This window comes from Sinocyclocheilus rhinocerous, unplaced genomic scaffold, assembly GCF_001515625.1.
Source record: "Sinocyclocheilus rhinocerous isolate Xijiao unplaced genomic scaffold, SAMN03320098_v1.1 scaffold1272, whole genome shotgun sequence".
Lineage (NCBI taxonomy): Eukaryota > Metazoa > Chordata > Actinopteri > Cypriniformes > Cyprinidae > Sinocyclocheilus > Sinocyclocheilus rhinocerous.
This window is the reverse complement of record NW_015623071.1, coordinates 109,233-127,693: the sequence shown is the minus strand read 5'-3', so window position 1 is coordinate 127,693 and position 18,461 is coordinate 109,233. Positions and strand designations below refer to the sequence as shown.

At 36.7% G+C, this 18,461-nt stretch overlaps 2 protein-coding genes across 2 annotated transcripts in view; both read right to left on the bottom strand.

Moving 5' to 3' along the window:
• The window catches only part of LOC107756911 (switch-associated protein 70-like), a 20,790-nt gene extending 6,997 nt beyond the window's left edge, over positions 1–13,793 (bottom strand). Inside the window, exons 1-9 of the mRNA XM_016574599.1 lie at positions 13,510–13,793; positions 12,714–12,854; positions 9,127–9,300; positions 8,045–8,272; positions 6,425–6,571; positions 6,151–6,259; positions 4,257–4,438; positions 1,374–1,481; positions 674–840 (exon numbers count right to left, since the gene is read on the bottom strand). Coding sequence (XP_016430085.1) covers positions 674–840; positions 1,374–1,481; positions 4,257–4,438; positions 6,151–6,259; positions 6,425–6,571; positions 8,045–8,272; positions 9,127–9,300; positions 12,714–12,854; positions 13,510–13,668 — 1,415 coding nt within the window. The 5' untranslated portion in view covers positions 13,669–13,793. The remainder of the gene's footprint in view (positions 1–673; positions 841–1,373; positions 1,482–4,256; positions 4,439–6,150; positions 6,260–6,424; positions 6,572–8,044; positions 8,273–9,126; positions 9,301–12,713; positions 12,855–13,509) is intronic.
• A 567-nt stretch (positions 13,794–14,360) lies between these two features.
• Positions 14,361–18,020, bottom strand: LOC107758614 (wee1-like protein kinase; the record flags this gene model as incomplete). The annotated part of the gene is made up of 9 exons (XM_016508198.1): positions 14,361–15,538; positions 15,678–15,823; positions 15,937–16,107; positions 16,206–16,291; positions 16,395–16,487; positions 16,590–16,858; positions 16,971–17,146; positions 17,405–17,471; positions 17,791–18,020. Coding segments are annotated over 9 exons (1,395 nt in total), but the record flags the coding sequence as incomplete, so codon positions are not given.
• Positions 18,021–18,461: the final 441 nt, after the last annotated feature.

Below are 18,461 nucleotides of genomic sequence, written 5' to 3'. Positions count from 1 at the left end.
GCTCTGTGTAGTTAATGCTGCTCAATGTGAAAGCACGCAGGTGATGGAGATTTACCGCTGATTACAGAACCGGCTTTACTGATAAGATGCGCGTTAAATATCGCATGCGATTTATCGTGCAGCCCTAGACTAAATCAAATAAAAAAAACATTGTAACTGTATATTTTCATGCTTACTCAAGCAAAGCAAATTTTGAAAGTCCACTAAAAAACATATCTTACATTTTTGGTCATAGACAATGTTGAAGATAAATTTAAAAAAAGTGGTAAAAAAAAAACTGTTGGGTGCGTCTTACAAGCGGTTGTTGAAAGTAAAAATAACTTTCTAGTTTACAACCCTTTTTCAGTCTCTTTCAATATGAAAGTTTTTACTGCTGACTCACTCATAAAAACAGTAACTTGTCGCCATCTAATTTTGGAACAATGTAACTAATCACCATCACGAACACGCACCGTTTCTCAATACTAAATACTGTAGTTAAATACTACTATTATTTATATAAAATATTATTTATTGAATAATAATAATAATAATAAATAAACAACAACAACAGCCATCATAAAATGCATAGAAGCATGCATAGAAGATCTAGTGAGCCAACACCAAATACATTGTCATATCAGTTAACATGCTAAAATCATTCAGAGAGTTGTCATGATTTAAATATATTTACCTGGCCTGTAGTTTTCTGACAGTTTCCTCGTCTTGTCTGGCCTGTCTTTCTTCCTCCAGTGCTTCTTCTAAACGGTGGTACATGTTCTCCAGCTCTCGTACGCGCTGCAGGTACTGCTCTAACTCACTGGACTTTTGAGCCACCTGTTCCTCCATTTGCTGCCGCACCTAAAACACACGTACAATTATATAATTTTTTTTTTTACTTTCTTTATTCTGCAAAACACAAAAGAAGATATTTAAAAGAATGTTTCAGCTGTCAAAAGAATATTGGACCCCATTGACTTTCATTGGACAAAAAAAAAAAATCAAAATATCTTTGTGTTCCACAGAAGAGAGTAAAGTTAGGTCTGGAACAACATTAGACTGATTAATTATGACAAATTTCATTTTTAAGTAACTATCCCTTTAAAAAAATTTATCAGTGCAGACTGCTTGGTTTTATGTGACACTGTGTTCGAATTTTGTGCTTCCATGTTTCCAGTTATAACTGCAGAAAGCAGAACTTATGCTGTAGCATACTTCCTGTAATATTCCAAATATGGACCTGTGGAGCTGAAGTAATCCAGCACCTCATTGGTCTGCATAACCTCTCTAGGTACATGATATCAAGGGGCATAGAAGAGCCAGTACTAAAAGCCATGTTAACAATATGCTAGCCAAACAGTCACACCAACCAAGTTTAAAGAGCAAGCTACTACCATTTTCTCTTTCTCCATTTCCACCCGGTAAAGATCCTGCAGCTCGCTCTGGGTCTGCAGACGTCTGCGTTCTTCTTCTGCTGCATTGGCTGCGGCCTCCTCCAGTTTCTGTGCAACACAAAGACACTCTTCATTTGAAAATAAATCCGATACACATCATGTTGAACTGGATTTAAAGAGCTGGCTATAAATGGAGGAAACAAGCAAATTTTCCCCATTGGGTCATAATACCACTACCCAGAATGCAAGTGTTTAAACCATCTAGATTACAGCCAATAAAACTTCATATGCAAACTTCAACACAGCAGGGGCCTTTCCAAACACAACAAAACACTACTAAACCTGACACATCCGTCACACCTATAAACCTTTTACACAATGCGTAAAAAAAAATTTTTTTTAAATCACGCTTTGTCTATATGTGATACACGTTTTCCTTTTAACACAACAGGTTTTAATTAGAAACCACATGATGTTTAAGTTAAATACAAATGAACGACAACAGTATCCTCCGTTAACACAGCTGACCACAATCTCACCCCTCAATCACTTTCTGTATGGTTGTGGTCAGATGGCAGGTCAGTGTGAGATCCCAGCTGGCCGTGCTGAGTGACAGGGCAGGTATTGTTTCAGTATGAACTCCTCAGGGTTTGGAACAGCCCTCTCTAGCTCTCTCCCCAGGCACCTATTGTCCTGCTATGTATTAGAGGACGGGGGAGAGGCACTGACACATCAATGCTGGACTGTTCTTCATGCAGACAACAGTTCAGACAATTAGATCAGACAATGAGAACTTGTCATCAGCGTAAATCAAATGATTGTTCCCAGTTAACACTATATGTACTGTGTCGGTAGACGGGTTAGACGGGTTTTCTATCAGAGAATATTGTGTTTTGTGTAATTTACTGTAATCAGCTGTCAGCTGTTAGACTTAGAAGTTTATTTGTGGTTTTTATGGCCTACTCTTTTAAATGGTCAAAGATTCAAGTCTTTTAATTATTGTTTTATATTTTAATGCCAATATTTTATGCTTATAAATGGTTTTCAGAGAAATTTTTGTTGCTTTTCCTGAACTATTCAGTCCAATTCATCCAATTAAATTTCAATTTGTACAGAAATTCACACACGTTTTTAATCTATTTTAACATTGATATTTTTTTAAACGTTTAAAATATAAGACAATGAAACACAAATTTAGTCAAGCATATTTTTGTTTTATTTGAATGATTTTAACTTGTTTATTATAGCATATTGCTATAAACGGATATCTAGTCAAAGAATCAAGTCTTAATTACTGGTTTATGTTTGTACGTCAAAATGTAATGTAGTATTAAAGTCTATAAATGCAGGCATAGTAATATATAAAACACTGTTTAAATGTGTTTTTGATTTATCTGAATTTATAGACCTAAAATAAAACAATAATTAATACTTGATTGCTCGACTAAATATGTTTAAATGTGTTTTTATATTTATATAAACCACCTTTAAGTAATTAAACATGTTTAATGTTTTTTATGTATATATAATGTTTTAAACATTAAAATTTTTTAATATAAAGTGATGAAAAACGCATTCAGTAAAGTATATATTTTTTATTTTTTCAAATTGTTTGTTTTGGTTATTGTTGCATATAGCTAGTTGAAGAAATCAGTCTTAAGTATGGTTTATATTCTATGCCAAACATTTAATTTAGTATAGTGTAAAGTCTATACATGAAGAAAAATGACAGACAAATCCCTTTCCTGCACACTTTGAGTGCTGACCATTAAGATCTCACAAATCTTTGTAGATTAACCAATGTGCTGAATCTGTAACACAGTCATGCTTATCTTACTGATTTACATCCACTTGCCGATGACAAAACTCACTGGGGATAAGCCTGGCTAAACTCTGGTTTAACAATATTAAAACACTCAACCGGAAAAGATAATCAGTATAACGAGAAATTAGATGAAAGAAGGTTAAGGGTTAAATGCAAAACCACATTCCTCACCCAGCCCCTAACTCTCACACATACATGCTCAATCCACATCTCGATATAGGGTGTGAAACCACACACTTGAGCTAATCTAATTCCAACTTCACTACTGGCCGTTTAGGATGAAACAACTTCTGCTGACAGGTTTCTGTAGAGGGCTTGAATAGGGAAGGTGGTACTTGAAATCAAAGATGAGAGTTTCAGTGAAATCAGAATTCATGAATAGCAGAGAGAGATTACAAAGAGCCACCATGGGTTCCTGGGGAAACACTGTTTCTTGAATGGTCAGTGTGGCAACAGACACAGTTCCTGTTTCACTCATTAAACTGCAAAGCAGGGGGTATGTTTGTAGTTTTGTTCCAATACCAACAGCACTTTATCTTTTCTTTTTAATCGTAAAATGCTGTGTTGCCATTTCCACATGCATGACTAAATACTAGTCTTTCTACAAGTCCAACAATCTGCATTTCCTGACATGGAGACATCTTGAATGGATTGTTTTTTCATCACCAAATAACAGCCATATTCTGTATATTAAAACGTAGAAGGAACAATGTGACAAACCATCCAATTTCCAGTAAAGGTACTGGGAGAGACATGTTTGTGTAGAGCTGCACGATTAATCGCATGTTTCACAATATCGCGTTCATAATCGCAGGCGATTCATCTGCGATTATGAACGCGATATTGCGTAGCTTGTCAGTGAACAATGGCTCTGTGTAGTAAATGCGGCTCCATCTGAACGCACGTGATGGAGATTTACTACTAATCACAGAACCGGCTTTACTGACGAGATGTGCATGACAATCACATTCGATTAACCGTGCAGCCCTAGGTTTATGTGAGTTGCTAGAAACACAGGGCGATTGGAAGCTCAGCAGCTGTTGTAGAACATTACAGACCTTCCTCATGGCCTCCAGCTCTCTCTGTTTGTTCTCATTGGCCGTCTGCAGCTCTCTCATCCTCAGCTCCAGTTCTTCCTGCTCAGCCTGTTGTTTCTGTCGTAACTCTCGTCGTTTCTGCCGTGCCTCGTGGTGTGGAGCTGGACGTCCCACCTTCAGGAGTGTGATACAAGTCTGAATACCTGAGTGGGCATAAAGGACAGAAGTTATATAATTTAATATGAACATAATGCAATACATGCAGTATATATACAGTACTAAACACTGGGTAAAAAATTCTAATTCAAATAGAAAATGGTTAATTTAAATAATTATATTATGCATAAGAGACTTAAAATTTATATCGCCTGTCATAAATTTATATAACTTCAATTCATAAATTTTGACAAATGTTCCTTAATATTTTTTTAAAAATTTAACCACAGTCAAAATTAATATAGAATTGACATCAATCCAACACAATGGATTCGTGATGTTCTCTTTTTTATAAAGTTCAAATATTCTATAAGACGCTCATCTAACCAGTTTAATAAGGCTTGGGGCCCTTTCAAGCAATATGTCGGGGAACATGTTTCATTGTCAGATGTAGACTGCATCTTAAGCCCTATTCGTGTGGCGCATTCGCACGGGATAAGCGAAGCCTGTGATTTCACTCGAATTTACAGACTTAACTTCCAGATATGAATGCTTCTTACTGCATGCTGCTATGTCATCTATCTCCATCTAATCATTCTTTTTGTTTTCGCTCTTCTGATGGGTTTTCAAATTTCTCTTTCTGCAAATTGTATAGTTGTATGGTGTATAGCGACAGGGGCGGTTCTAGACCCTTTTTAGGTTGGCTTCAGCCCCCCTATCTGTCGTCTCAGCCCCCCTAAAACTATCTGATCGATCAGGCCTGCTGCTTTCTCAAGAAAGTTTATCATTCTCATGTGTTTTAAGGCTTGTCGGTTTAAATATTTAAGTGATTTTAAGCTATTCAAGCACAAGACGGCACGAAAGATATATCAATGCGGTACTCGCACGCTGTCATAGATCGTCTCGAACACTCCAATGCAGCCTTCATTCTTCACGAAAGATGGATAAAAAGGTGCACAGGAAACAAAAACCTTGAAAAAAATGATATACGACCCCGCCAAATTACAGAGATGCAGATTCGCACGGGACTAATATTATCACAGGACTTCGTGTTCGGCGAAATATGGTAGGTTATTTGCAGGTGAATTTTTACTTTACAAATTACAAACATGGCCGATTCGCACTGGATTAAGATCACAGACAACCTCCGCAATTATTACAAATGACTAGAGGTCACCATGTAACACTAATCCAGTGCGAATAGGGCTTAAGTTCTAGCTTTTTTTTTTGTTAAATTCTATTGTATCATACTGATTGTGCATTTTCATTGTTTTCCTATGCCACACTTTTATTTACAACTTTTTGAAAACTTTATTTATTTATTTATTTATTATAATTTATCTATTGTATTATTATATAGATCTTGTCTTTTGTTCTGCTGTTTTCTTCTTTGTAATATTGTCCTAAAACTCATTAATAATGTTTAAACAAAATTGATGTCATCAAAATTATGAAATGACAAATGGAAGTTAGCAAATTATTTAAAATGTGTTATATTTAAGTTTCCTTAAAAGTCGCCGTGCTAAAACACTGAATGTGTGCTGGAATTTTTATAAAGAAATTCATGAGCTGGCATAATGTTTGATAAATTTAAGCAATTTAAACATGAACATTTAAATAAAAATGTTTGAATTCATAAAATAAAATTCAATTAAAATGAATAAATGTAAATTCAGTGACCAAACATTTGACTGGCAGTCTCTATTTTTTTCTGTGAATGACACAATAGAATGAATCATCGGGATGATTCAAATCTCACCTTGAATCCACTCTTGTTTTTTCTTTTTATCGGAGGCACTGACTTCAAAGCTTTTGTCTGAACACTTGACGTAGAAAAGGCACTTCTTCCCCTCCTTATCAGGTAAGGACTGCACAGGAATGCGTGAGGTCATCACAATAAGAGGAAAAGGAAATGTATCCATGAGAATGAAGTCACCATAAAAATGACATATTAGTGTTACAGTAAAAACCAAGCTGACACAACATTTAGAATAAATCATTACGGAAAATTATTCTTTGATGAGCCCTTATACCTCAACACAACAGTTTCCATCTAGTAGTATGTCTCCTTTCTTCTCTGTAAGGTCTTCACTGACATAGTATGATATTAAGTTGGGCTTCAACAGGAACCACCGTTCAGTCCAGTTCTTCCTTTTGTGGCCCTTTTTCATCATGTAACCCTGGAACAGGTCAAAGGAACAAGTCACATTGCAGTTCAGTTGAGAGTTTCCTGCTGGTGGAGCCAACAAGTGGAAACAAGGGTGAGTCCTGCTCCTCAAATTATCTCTACGAGTCATTCTGTATCACTGCTACAATTGCTAAAAGTCTGGATCCTGCGTGCTGACTCGCATATTATTTTTTCCTAAGGCCTTGTTAAGGCTAAATGTGCATTTCACGCCATTTAAGTATTGCATCCAGTTTAAGCACCAGTTTTCTATGATTTAGTTAATCTGTATCTGATCCTGACTGTGGCTGCACAGCTGGCCTTGGCAGCAATCTCGCTCTCTCATTCATAGTCAAAGCAGAAAACAACACTGATACCAGTGTGCTTTGTTCACACTGCACTCAGATCTCCAAAACATACAGACAGGCTGAAGTCAGTCTACTAAACGTCATTATTAGCAGATGCATATTGCATAGGCTGCATGCTGGTTAAGATATTAACATTCCAGGTGTGACCTACTTTCTTAAACATGAGGAAATGGAATTGTAACAGGTTTGACAACAACCAGCACAATTAAACACAGTGATTATATCAATCCAGATTTGCCTTGTTCATTCAAAAAAAGAACGTGCTGAATGAATGAGCTGAAAAGAATATACAATTCTGATCATATGTTCACATACTTATTGCTCATTGTTGAACATATTTAATAAAATTATGCTTAAATATCTGATATACACTACCAATCAAAAGTTTGGAAAAAACAAAGTCTGGAAAAATAATGTATTGGTTTCCACAAAAATATTAAGCAGCACAACTATTGCCAACATTGATAATAATAAGAAATATTTCTTGATCACCAAATGAGCATATTAGAATGATTTCTGAAGGATCATGTGACATTGAAGACTGGAATAATGTCTGCTGAAAAATTCAGCTGTAATCACAGAACTAAATTATATTTTAAAATACATGAAAATAATAAATATATTAAATTGTATTTCACTAGGCCTATATAAAGTGTTTATTTACAATCAAACTGTTTCTGCAAAGTGTATGTGAATTTATGAACACAACTGTCTATAATATAATAATAAAATGTACATATGTATGCAGGGTTCAAAATTAGCACTTGCCAAATGCCCATTGAGAGGAAAAATTTACTGTCAAGTGGAATATTCTTTTACGCCATCAAAATCACACTACGAGGAAAAAAAGCATTTGTGACAAGTTCCCTCGGAGATGAACACTGGCTCATCACGAGAGAGTCACAATATTTTTTGTCAAAAATATGCTAGAAAAAACAGCCTAATAATTTCATTTTTATAAGTACAACATAGTTTGATGGCTGATTAGAAGTATTTATGGCCAGTAGATTTTCTCAATTCGAATGCCACTGGAAGGCATGGCAAAAAAGTACATTTTGGACCCTGTATGTATATGTGTACTGTATACAGTTTCTATTATACTAGAGCCGTACTCCTCTTACTTGTTTGAGCACATCCAGAATAAGTTCCTGGAACACTTCATTAATGCCCATGGAGAGGGTCTGGCGGTCCATGCCCTTACTGAAGTGTCCCATACCCACCAACTCAATCAGCTCCCACACATTCAGACACTGGTGCTTGCTGCTCAGCTGGAGCTTGTATTCTTCAAACTTTTCCTCAATCCAACTGCCACCCATGGCTTCTGTTAGCTTACGAAGGAAGTACTCTATCTGAGGGTGAGAGCATGAACATATAATTATATCAATCATTTATGGTACCTTTAAATACAAGAAAACTGCACATATTTTCGTGGCCCTAGAACAAATGCATGTTTGTTTTTAGATGCTAGTTATTCTTGTGCAACAACATAGTCAGCATATTCAGAAAAACACATAATGACTGAAGGACTGCTTTGATTTCACTAAGAGCAAGTATAATAACCCTGATATAGTTCCCTCTTTATTAAGCAGAAAGATATCACAGTACTTGAAAAAAGTAATCTGATTACGTAACTCGCATTACTTGTAATGAGTTACCCCCAACACTGGTCACATATAATAACAGCAAGCCGACAACTTCCTTTTTAAAAGACTTATCACAATCATAAACAGAATGGAAGAACTAAACAGAAGTTTTTAAAACAGAAGTACCAAAGAATAAAAAAAAACGTATTTACACAAAAATATCATGGGAGATTAGAAATGGGAACTACACTATTAATCATGAAAGGAGGTATGAAAAAGGCCGTTCTCTTTTTTTACAGGGCTTCCAAAAATCTATGGCAATATAGAGGAATTTTGAATGTGTAATGAATAAAAAAGTTCTTGAATACCAATTGTTATTGTTATGCTCTAAAATATGTTGTCAGAACGGAACTGCTATTTGTGTCCAATTACATAATTACATTTAGAAAAATCTTTATCTAGTAATCACAAACTACTGGAAAAGTCACAGAAAATCGTAAAAACAAATCTCTGCTTCTACATTTACTGAATAGTTGCATGTACGTTTGAATCACTTTGCAAATGTTCCTTTTTGTAAAATTTTGCTGCAGAATTTGTTGCAAAAATACAGTTATCCTCACCTCCTCTGAGACCATGACCAGTGGATATCTATCCTCAGAGAGGAAGTTGAAAATGCACCAGATCTTAAATGCATCATCATCTGAGATAAGCAGGTGGTTTCTGTTGAGGTTTTTTCTGGCACACAGAGTCCAGCACATCCTGTTAAAATCTATTCGGTCAAAGTTATCCTGGACCTGCAGGAAAAAAAAAATGTCCTCATGAGACCTTATGGAACTGAGAAATGCAAAAACAATGGGGAGATGCCAAACAACAATAGAAAAAAATGAAATGTTAGAAAGGCTCAACACTAATTAAATCTGATATACAGATCAAAATGAACAAAATGTCCTGATTCTGGTTTACAAGTGCAAAGAAGGCCTAAAACCTATTCAAGGCACACACAACACTGCAAATAAGACGTTTTCCCCCCAGTACTTAACTAGAGTTCCCATGGATACTTTTGGAGCGTTCTGGGCACAGTTTTGCATCCAGTGCCCATCTGACTAGTGCTGAACATTCTGTTGGGAAAACTGCAAAACATTTTAGCAAAGCAAGCTTAACCCAAACTTAATTATGTCTTCAAATGGCAAAATTCAAATTATAAAGTACTAAATGTGTGTTGGACACGATAAGTCAAAAGCTAACGGAAGCTAGTCTACTCTAACACATATTAGAGCCATAAAGCATATAATGCCTCTGAATATTACTGACTGTTGTTTGAAAATGTTGCATGTTTGGTTTTCAGATGTTTTGTGAAATTTATCCTTTCATCTCCAATGAAAAAAAAAATCACATTTCAATCAATTCAACAGAATTCCACATATTTTATACAGACATAAGCACTTAAAACGTGCAGAATTCATCTGTGGCTGTAAATGACAACTTAAGCCTATGGCTGGCTTAAATCGAGTTATAATTAATTCACTGCTATGAACTCATACTTTAAAACCAAACCACAAGAAGAAGCTGAACTGCTCGAATGAACTTTCATAGCCCAACACTATTTATAGTCCTCCATCTGGTGGAGCAATGTGTGCAACAATAGAGACCAGACAACTCTCATGAAACGGTCACTGTAATCCACCAATTCAAGCGTTGTCTTGGTTGCAGTGGTGTAAGTATGTTTGTTTTGAAATGGCAGCTCCTCTTTACAAGTATATGTGCCAGATTTCATTCGCTCACACACGCACCTCCCATCGCACCCCGGCTTTCTCCGGGAGGCTCACAATAGGGGCCTTGTGGAGACCTGAGTGGCCAGTGGAGCCTCTGTTCTTCTCCAGATGAAGCTGTTCATTTGTATTCAGTGGAGCTCAGGCTCCATCACATTCATAAATAGACTTTTATCACGCCTGTGAATAACTGCTTTATGGTTTCTCTGACTGTGAGGGGTCGTGAGGGTGAGAAAGCCTTACGTTTTACGGTAGGAAGTGTTTGGGATGAGCAAGACTTCATGGACTCTGACAGCTAGTCAATGCAATCAGTTCTCGCTATAAAGGATCTACATGTATAATCAAATGACACTGAATATTGTGAGCTAGAAGTCACATAAAGTCAACTATTTAATATAACAAAGAAGAAAGGGATGAAGTTGTCCATTATCCTACTTTTCACAGATACTTGGAAAATAAATAAATGGACTTAAAATGCTGATTTGAGTATTTTAGTATTTTATTATGCAAGGAGAAAGACACTGCTGAGTAAACTAGCACATTCAGGAAATGAATTGCTTGGGACAATGGTCAATTACACACATTAGTGGTCGTTATTCAAACCTATTTAACTGTAAAACGCTGTGATCGACCAATAAGAATCAAGCATTCTAGATAGCGGTGTCACTTTGCCAAATATTAAATAATGTACACTACTGTTCAAATTTTTAATGTCTTTGAAAAAAGTCTCTTATGCCCATCAAGGCTGCATTTATTTGATCAAAAATATATTATGAAATATTATTACAATTTAAAATGACTGCTGTCTATTTTAATATATTTTAAAATGTCATTTATTCCAGTGATGGCAAAGCTCAGCATCATTTCTCCACTCTTTAATGTCACATGAACCCTCAGAAGTCATTGTAATATGCTGATTTGCTTTTCAAAAAATATTTTTAAAACAGATGTTAAATATTTTTATAGATACCGATACAGGACTCTTTGATAAATAATATATATATATATTTTTTTTTTTTAAGCATTAGAAAATAGAATGTTTTTGTAACAACATGTACTTTTTAAAGTCTAATTAATGCATCATTGCTGAATAAAACAATTTTATTAATAAATATTAATAAATAAATCTCACTGACCTCAAAGACAGTGTATGTTTCTTGTCATTTAGACATGTTATTACCATCATCTAACCATCGTCTCAAGTAAAACCTAGCTGAGAAACGAACACGTTTTCAACCTGATCATACTGTGGTCACAACATGTCATACTGGAGCATAACCACACTATGTACTAAAAGAAGTGGGTCACAAAGCACTAGCCCGTTTTGATAGCATTGTGTTTGTGGAGTGGGTCTACGTCTTTTATTCCTCATTTGACATCAGAGCACTTTACAGAATGCATTCCTGGAATCAAGAGAGCTGAAAGGGTGAGAAAGAAGTGGGGCATAATTTACCCAAAAATCACAATCATACATCATCATAAAACGAGAAGTAAGATGTGTGACTAAGCTGTTAGTGTACCGTCTCAGACAGAAGCCAATGACTAGCATGTGTGTGAATGTATAAGTGTAAAACCAAATGAAGCACTTTAACTTGTTTTCTCCCACTGACCACAAGTTAAATTGCTTGGCTGAGAGTCAAAGTGGAAGGCAGAGAAAGGGGAAAGGCGGGTCTCTTTGCAGCAGGGTGGAGTGTATGTTTGGTCACTCATACAACTATACAAGTGTGACCAGAGAAAGCTGAAAATACATGGCTAGTGATGTAAATTCCCAAAGTGTGTTAAACACGAGACCTCAGACAAACATAAAATAGGCAAAGGGTATAATTTGCCTTTCCATTGTAGGAACACTAGTAAAATTCAACATTGCCTATAATACCTTTCAGCAACAAATTATTTTTTCATATACAGCAGAACTGAATGCTTTGTGGTGTATTGTGAAATCTCTTCCCTCCTTCTGTTTCCTTTTTGCACAAGAAAATGAGAAATTACAAAGAAAGCAGTTCTTCCATGTTACTTTCAACATCATTTATCTTGCAAAAAGAAACAAATTCTCATGCCCGGAAGCCTTTCATTATGTTATCTAACATTTACTTTCAATAGATCTACAGTAAATGCATCAGTTGTTTTAGTCAAATTGGGGTTAGTTTACCATGAGGATGACAAACTTTCACATGAGAAAATGAACATCCATAAAAGAATTACAGCATTTATAAAAAAGTGCAAAGCTCAGCATGTAAAACCACAAGCTGTTTATAAGAAGAATGGCCATCAAAAACATTTTTTCACTCTGTCAATGCAGTCTACATACATTTTATCCAGAGAAAGACTAATATAAATATTAAGTAATACTTAAAATATATTGTCCCAACACAAAGGACACAATCCTCAAAACCCTGACAACTGAAAAGTCCTATTTGGACAATGACAAATGTGCTCACCTTGTCCAAAATGAACCTGTTCAGGTAAGGCATGTATCCCTGATTGGAAACAGGACCTTCATCATCATCTCTAAAGTGCTCCTCTAGAGCTACAGGATCGTGAGGGATCTTCATCACTGTGCACAGGTTATGGGAAAGCACCTGAAAGACACCACTGAGTTTAACCCCAAAACATATCCAATAATAATTCATTAATGTAAATTCAAATTGAATAATCATCATCTAAATCAGTGCTTGAAGTAGAAGTAGTTATTTTTAGCAGAATTCATCAAAGCACTCAATCATTTTGTGTGTATTCATTATATATTTTTTGGAAGAACCTGCATACAGATATTACATTACACAACTATTCCTTATATATTCTTATCATCTTTATAACTTAAGAGGTTAGACAAAATATTGATTTAATTTGCAAACCAAAACACCTTCATTTCATCTGAATGCATTTAAAGACACATTTTAAACAAATTCAACGTTTTGGGAAGGATTAAAAAATAACTAAAGGTGTGCAGTTATTCAGGCTGCCGTTATATATTATCCAACACCTCATCCGTAACACACTACATACAATAAGACAACAGAAGAAGTTTTGAAGTTTCGAAACTAGTTTGAAATGCTAAAGAAAAAAAAGTAACTTGAAACATTCTTACATTAATTACATTCAGTGCGGCTACTATGATTCACACGTCCTTAAACTCTTCCTAAACTTTCCTGCACTGAGCCACTGAAACAGCGTTTACACTCCAGTGCCCAAACTTAAAAGAACAAGAACGTTAATTCGGTGGCAAAAACAAACCTTCAGCTGTGACTTAGACACTTTTCCACTTTTATCTACATCCAGGGCTGTGAACGCATGCCATATTGCCTTGAGGAGCTCGTCCCTTAGTCCCATTTTCAGAGGTAGTGTCTCTGGGCTACTGACTAGCGTCGCACTTGATGTGAACCGTTTTCTCATGAGGTTTTACAAAAGAGCGGTCACATGACCTTAGAACCAGAACTAACGGCTCGAGCACCACTCAGCGATGAGCGCGTGCTGCTGAAGGACTCAGCTGGAATCTATGACATCATTAGGCATTTATCAGACTGAGAATTATAAACCTCCCACAACGAAATGATTGTTACACAATATTCGTGTTCAACTGTGTTTACAAAGGTTTCAGTAACCGCAAAGGTAGATTACAAGTCAAAATGAGTAACGACTGGAAGTGGTGTTCGCCGGTGTTGTGCCCATTTTCGACCCCCTGCCAAATTATTACCCCTCTCGTTAAAATCGCTATCGGATTGCCTAATCCTAACCCCTCCTCCACACCTAACCCTACCAGTACTAGGGGGGTAATAATCTGGCAGGGGTCAGAATTGGGCATAACACCGGAGGTTAACCACAGAAACAGTAACCTCTTTGAGCGCTTTAGTGTCATAACACAGTACATCCACAAAGAGGAACGCATTTTTCACCTTACTGTAGATTTAAATCACAAATATCGTTTAAAATACAAGTTAACTGAGGTTGAGGTGGCGGGCTGCGTGAACCATCAAACGACTGGACCCCAAACTACTGAGCGAAAAAAAGACTCCACCCATCCCATCGTTCAAAAATAACATACTATTAAAGTTCATATAAAACAAACCAGGCGCGTTTAGGTGAAAACGGTTTATTCAAATGAACGTATTTACAGACAAAATGAAGTTGAGGATTAACAAGACCAAAGAATCTAAACAGTACCCTATCAATGTAGTTGAAGTAACACAAAAGTCAGAATTATACATTATTAACTAAGGACATCAGATGAACTGGACAAAGATTGTTTTAATGCTACAAACAGGGTTGGAGATTTGAAAGGCATATGTACATTTAAATCATCATTTGCTGCCAGTTAAGCATGGTTTGTCACATGGTTAAATTCAAGATTTGACAAGATTAGACAGAGCAAAAAAAAATAATAATGTCTGGATGTAAAATCTGCAAAAAAAAAGTTACTGGAACTTGATGAGATTATGAAATATTGCTTGTTGGGATGGATACAATTATTTAAAAGTAAAAAAAAAAAATCTTCCAACCCTAACTGGATACAGACAAACATGAATAGCAGCAGGCTTTCTGTGGCAAGCTCACCATTGCCTCCAAAGTGCTCATTTTAATGGCAATCTAACTCAAGCCCCACCAACTTCTGTGACCCAACAGGCATTTTTCACAGGCAGTAAGGTGCACAAATCTTTGATCTGGTACATCACATATCAGGGCTCAATAGGGGCACACATCTCCCATTTGGTAAAGAGCAACACTGCACCTCTGAGAAAGCAAGTGCAGGGAGACCATTCTGACCCTTACCTATGGAACTTAAAGCAAAGATTAGGAAGACAGAACTACACTAAAAAAAAAAGTGTCCATCTTAAGGCAATTCTGTCAAAGAGATTTTGAGAAGGCACACCTAAATGGTAAGGGCAGATCTGCATTATGTACTCAAGACACTAGTGCCTATACAATGCAGAAGGACCCAAGTTTCAGTAAAGACCATGGTACTTGTACCAAACAGTATAAGCACTATGTCACAAAACAGTCTGCGTCATCCTTCTGACTACAGACAAAGCTGTCTGTTGCCCAAGTCTTTGATAAGCACCACTGTAGTTCCCACTTAGGGCTGGTCATCTCCTTTGTCTGGGGTTCAGTTCAATAAATGGTGAGACTAACAGAACGGTTCATCTTTTTCCCGATGAGTCGAGAAGTTCTGGAGCTGGATTGGACTGTGGAACGTGTAAGAACACGGTCTGTGGTCAGAAACCTCTCTTCTGCTGCCGCCTTTGCCATCTGAGCTTTCTTTAGCTCCCTGAGAAACGAAAACCAGAATTATTTCAGTTCAACAAAAGTACAATTTCAAACAACAGCATTTGATAAGTCTATAATAAGTCAAATACTTCTAAAACTAGCCTGAAATCTGCCCCTAGAAATGGAAGAATATATCATACTTTTGCAGAAGTGCGTTCTTGAATCTCTCAGCGTTGAGCTCTACACGCAGCTGATCAGCACTCATTCTGGAAGCAGTCAGAAGAACAGGATGTCTGACGAGGTCAGAGGTTGAGGGTCGCCGTGTTGGGTCAGGATGGATCATAAGCTGTCAGGAAGATATATCCACATTTTAATCAAGACACCATTCAATGCAGATCTGTCAGAAATAGAAAGCACTAGTGAGAAGTTTAGGGGATTAATTTGTAGTAGAACCCTTACCTTTAACAAGCTTAAAAATTCCTGAGAAAGCACTTGTGGGATATGGGGCAGGATGCCCTGTCGGATTTTATGCCACTTTTCTCCATTGGTAGGAAGGGGCTCTGCTCCAGAGGCACTGATTACAGTCAGAGCAAGGGCAAATATGTCTGCCTTTTTCAGGTTACTGTAGTCCTGTGGGCAAAAACAGCAAAATTAGAATGTGGCACTACACAGACCATTGTTACCTGCTAGGAATTTCTTTAAGACCAAGAATAAATAATAGTATATACCTCTTGAAGAACTTCATTTGCCAGGTATCTGCTGTCACCCTCTTCAACTTGTGGATTGGTAACCGTTGTAACATGACCTAGATCACCTGATATAGAAAATATTGTCAATCTCATCCACTTCATAAAGCCAAATCTGTATAAAACATGTTACCATTACAATCATCTGGGCATGTAATTTTAGTATCTTACCTATTTTGTACACCACTCTTGTGGTGGGACCATCTTCTTCATCTTCAAATTCCTCGACACTAGCAGCAGGTTTGCGTGAAATGAATATATTGCCTGAAAAAAAAAAAGAATTATTAAATTAATATATAAATTACAACATTATAAGTCTAAAACACATCTAAAAAAATGTAAAGGGTGTAACGAGCATATACATACTTGGCTTGATATCCATGTGAACAAGTGCTGTAGAGTGAATGTACTTGAGTCCACGAGAGACTTGCAACAGCAGATCCTTCAACTCCATCTCAGAAAGGAAGTGCATGCGTCTATTGTTCTCAGCAATAACATCAGACAGGGTTCCTCCGTTGCAGTACTCATTCTGGATCAGCATGTGGTCATCTTCTGCCCAAGCAGAATAATACCTCACAACGTGGGGGTGCTGTCCAAGAACTGCATGTGCATATACCTCACGAAGTGCATTTTGCCTATTGGGGGAGAATTCATAGGAATAAACAAAAAGCAATAAGAATCTCCATTCAATAGTTGGTGTTATTGAGTATATAATAGTATTTAAAAGAAGATGTTATGTTCACTTACTCATCCACAGAGCCTGCCAGGGGCTTTTTGGAACGTTTGATGGCGTAAATACAACCGTCCAACCTCTTGACGCATTTGAAAACAGAACCAAACTCTCCAGAGCCGATCTTCTCCAACTCATGGAATTCAGATGCATATCTGGACATCATGTTGTTATTCTCCATCATTGTGATCCTCTGTGGAAAATATCAGTTTTTATTAGACACAAAAATAAAGCAGTACTTAACTAGAAGGCCAAGTAGGAATGCACCAAAATTCATTCCATAAGTGTTACAAAGCTTAAAATCCTGGCTGAAACTGCCTTAACATCAAGTAACAGAATCTTTGTTATATAAAACACCCAAAGTCCAAAGTTTGATATAAAAAGTTACTTTTCAGTTTCAGTGTTAATTAGATAAAAACTAATCAATAATAAAAAGTCAATTAAATTTTACCTTTGAGGGTGGAATGAGCTCATCCTCTATCTCAGGATCACTTGCATCCATGTCCTCTCCACATGAGCTAGAGAAAGAAGATACATTATTTGAAAGGATGTAAACACAGACAACAAACTCTAGGGGGCAGCAGAGGGGCCAGACTAAGAACATGGCGCGGTGAGTGAGCGAACACGAGGAACTGGTTCTTCGCCAACTTTTTGTCTTGGAACAGAATTAGTAAACGGATTTAACGAACGGTCCTACAAACCTGTCCAAGATGGCCATAGTGTTTCATTCTACTAAAACCACTTCACAGCAGTCCGTAAACTAGAGGTTAACTTGTTTAGAAAGAAAAAGCATGAGGAAAGGCTAGAAAAGACATGTTTAAACTATGGTCAACATACTCATTCCAGTGTGCTCGTTTCCTGTTGTTTCGTTGTAGTGTCGATGATTGCACCAGAATGGAGTCCGGGGTGAAGGGGTTGATGTTTACTAGAGGTGTCTGGTTTCGTCTTCCGTCCAGACAGGCTTTGCTTGTGGAATCAACATTCTTAAACAGGGCGACTCTCCGGCTCGTCGATGCCTTTGTCCTGGCCCTTGACAATAAGCTCTGTAGATACAATGATATGCATAATTAATACTCATTTTATAGAGCATTTAAAACGCATTCTTAAAGCCAATATCAAAGCAGAGGGAACTGACTCAAGTCAGTACACAAAAACGGGGAAAGCCAGAACATTACACATTTCAGATGATGTAATGATGTGCTAGTATCAATAGACTGATTCACTGTTGTTACACAACTTTGTACAGTTAGTCCAATATCTGGGTCACTCTAGGTGTAACGTTACTCATCCACCTAGTCATTTTCTCTCAATGATCCACAAAACTGTAAATCAAGTCATCAGCAAAAAAAAAAACTAGTATTTTTTTTAAATGAATGCCAGCAGTGTATCAAATACTTTTAATCTGGCTTAGTTTAATATAATTTATATCATGCTGAAATGCGTAGCGCATTTAATTTCAAAAGTTTTCAAACATTAGACCTACAGAACCACAAAACAAATTCAGTTGA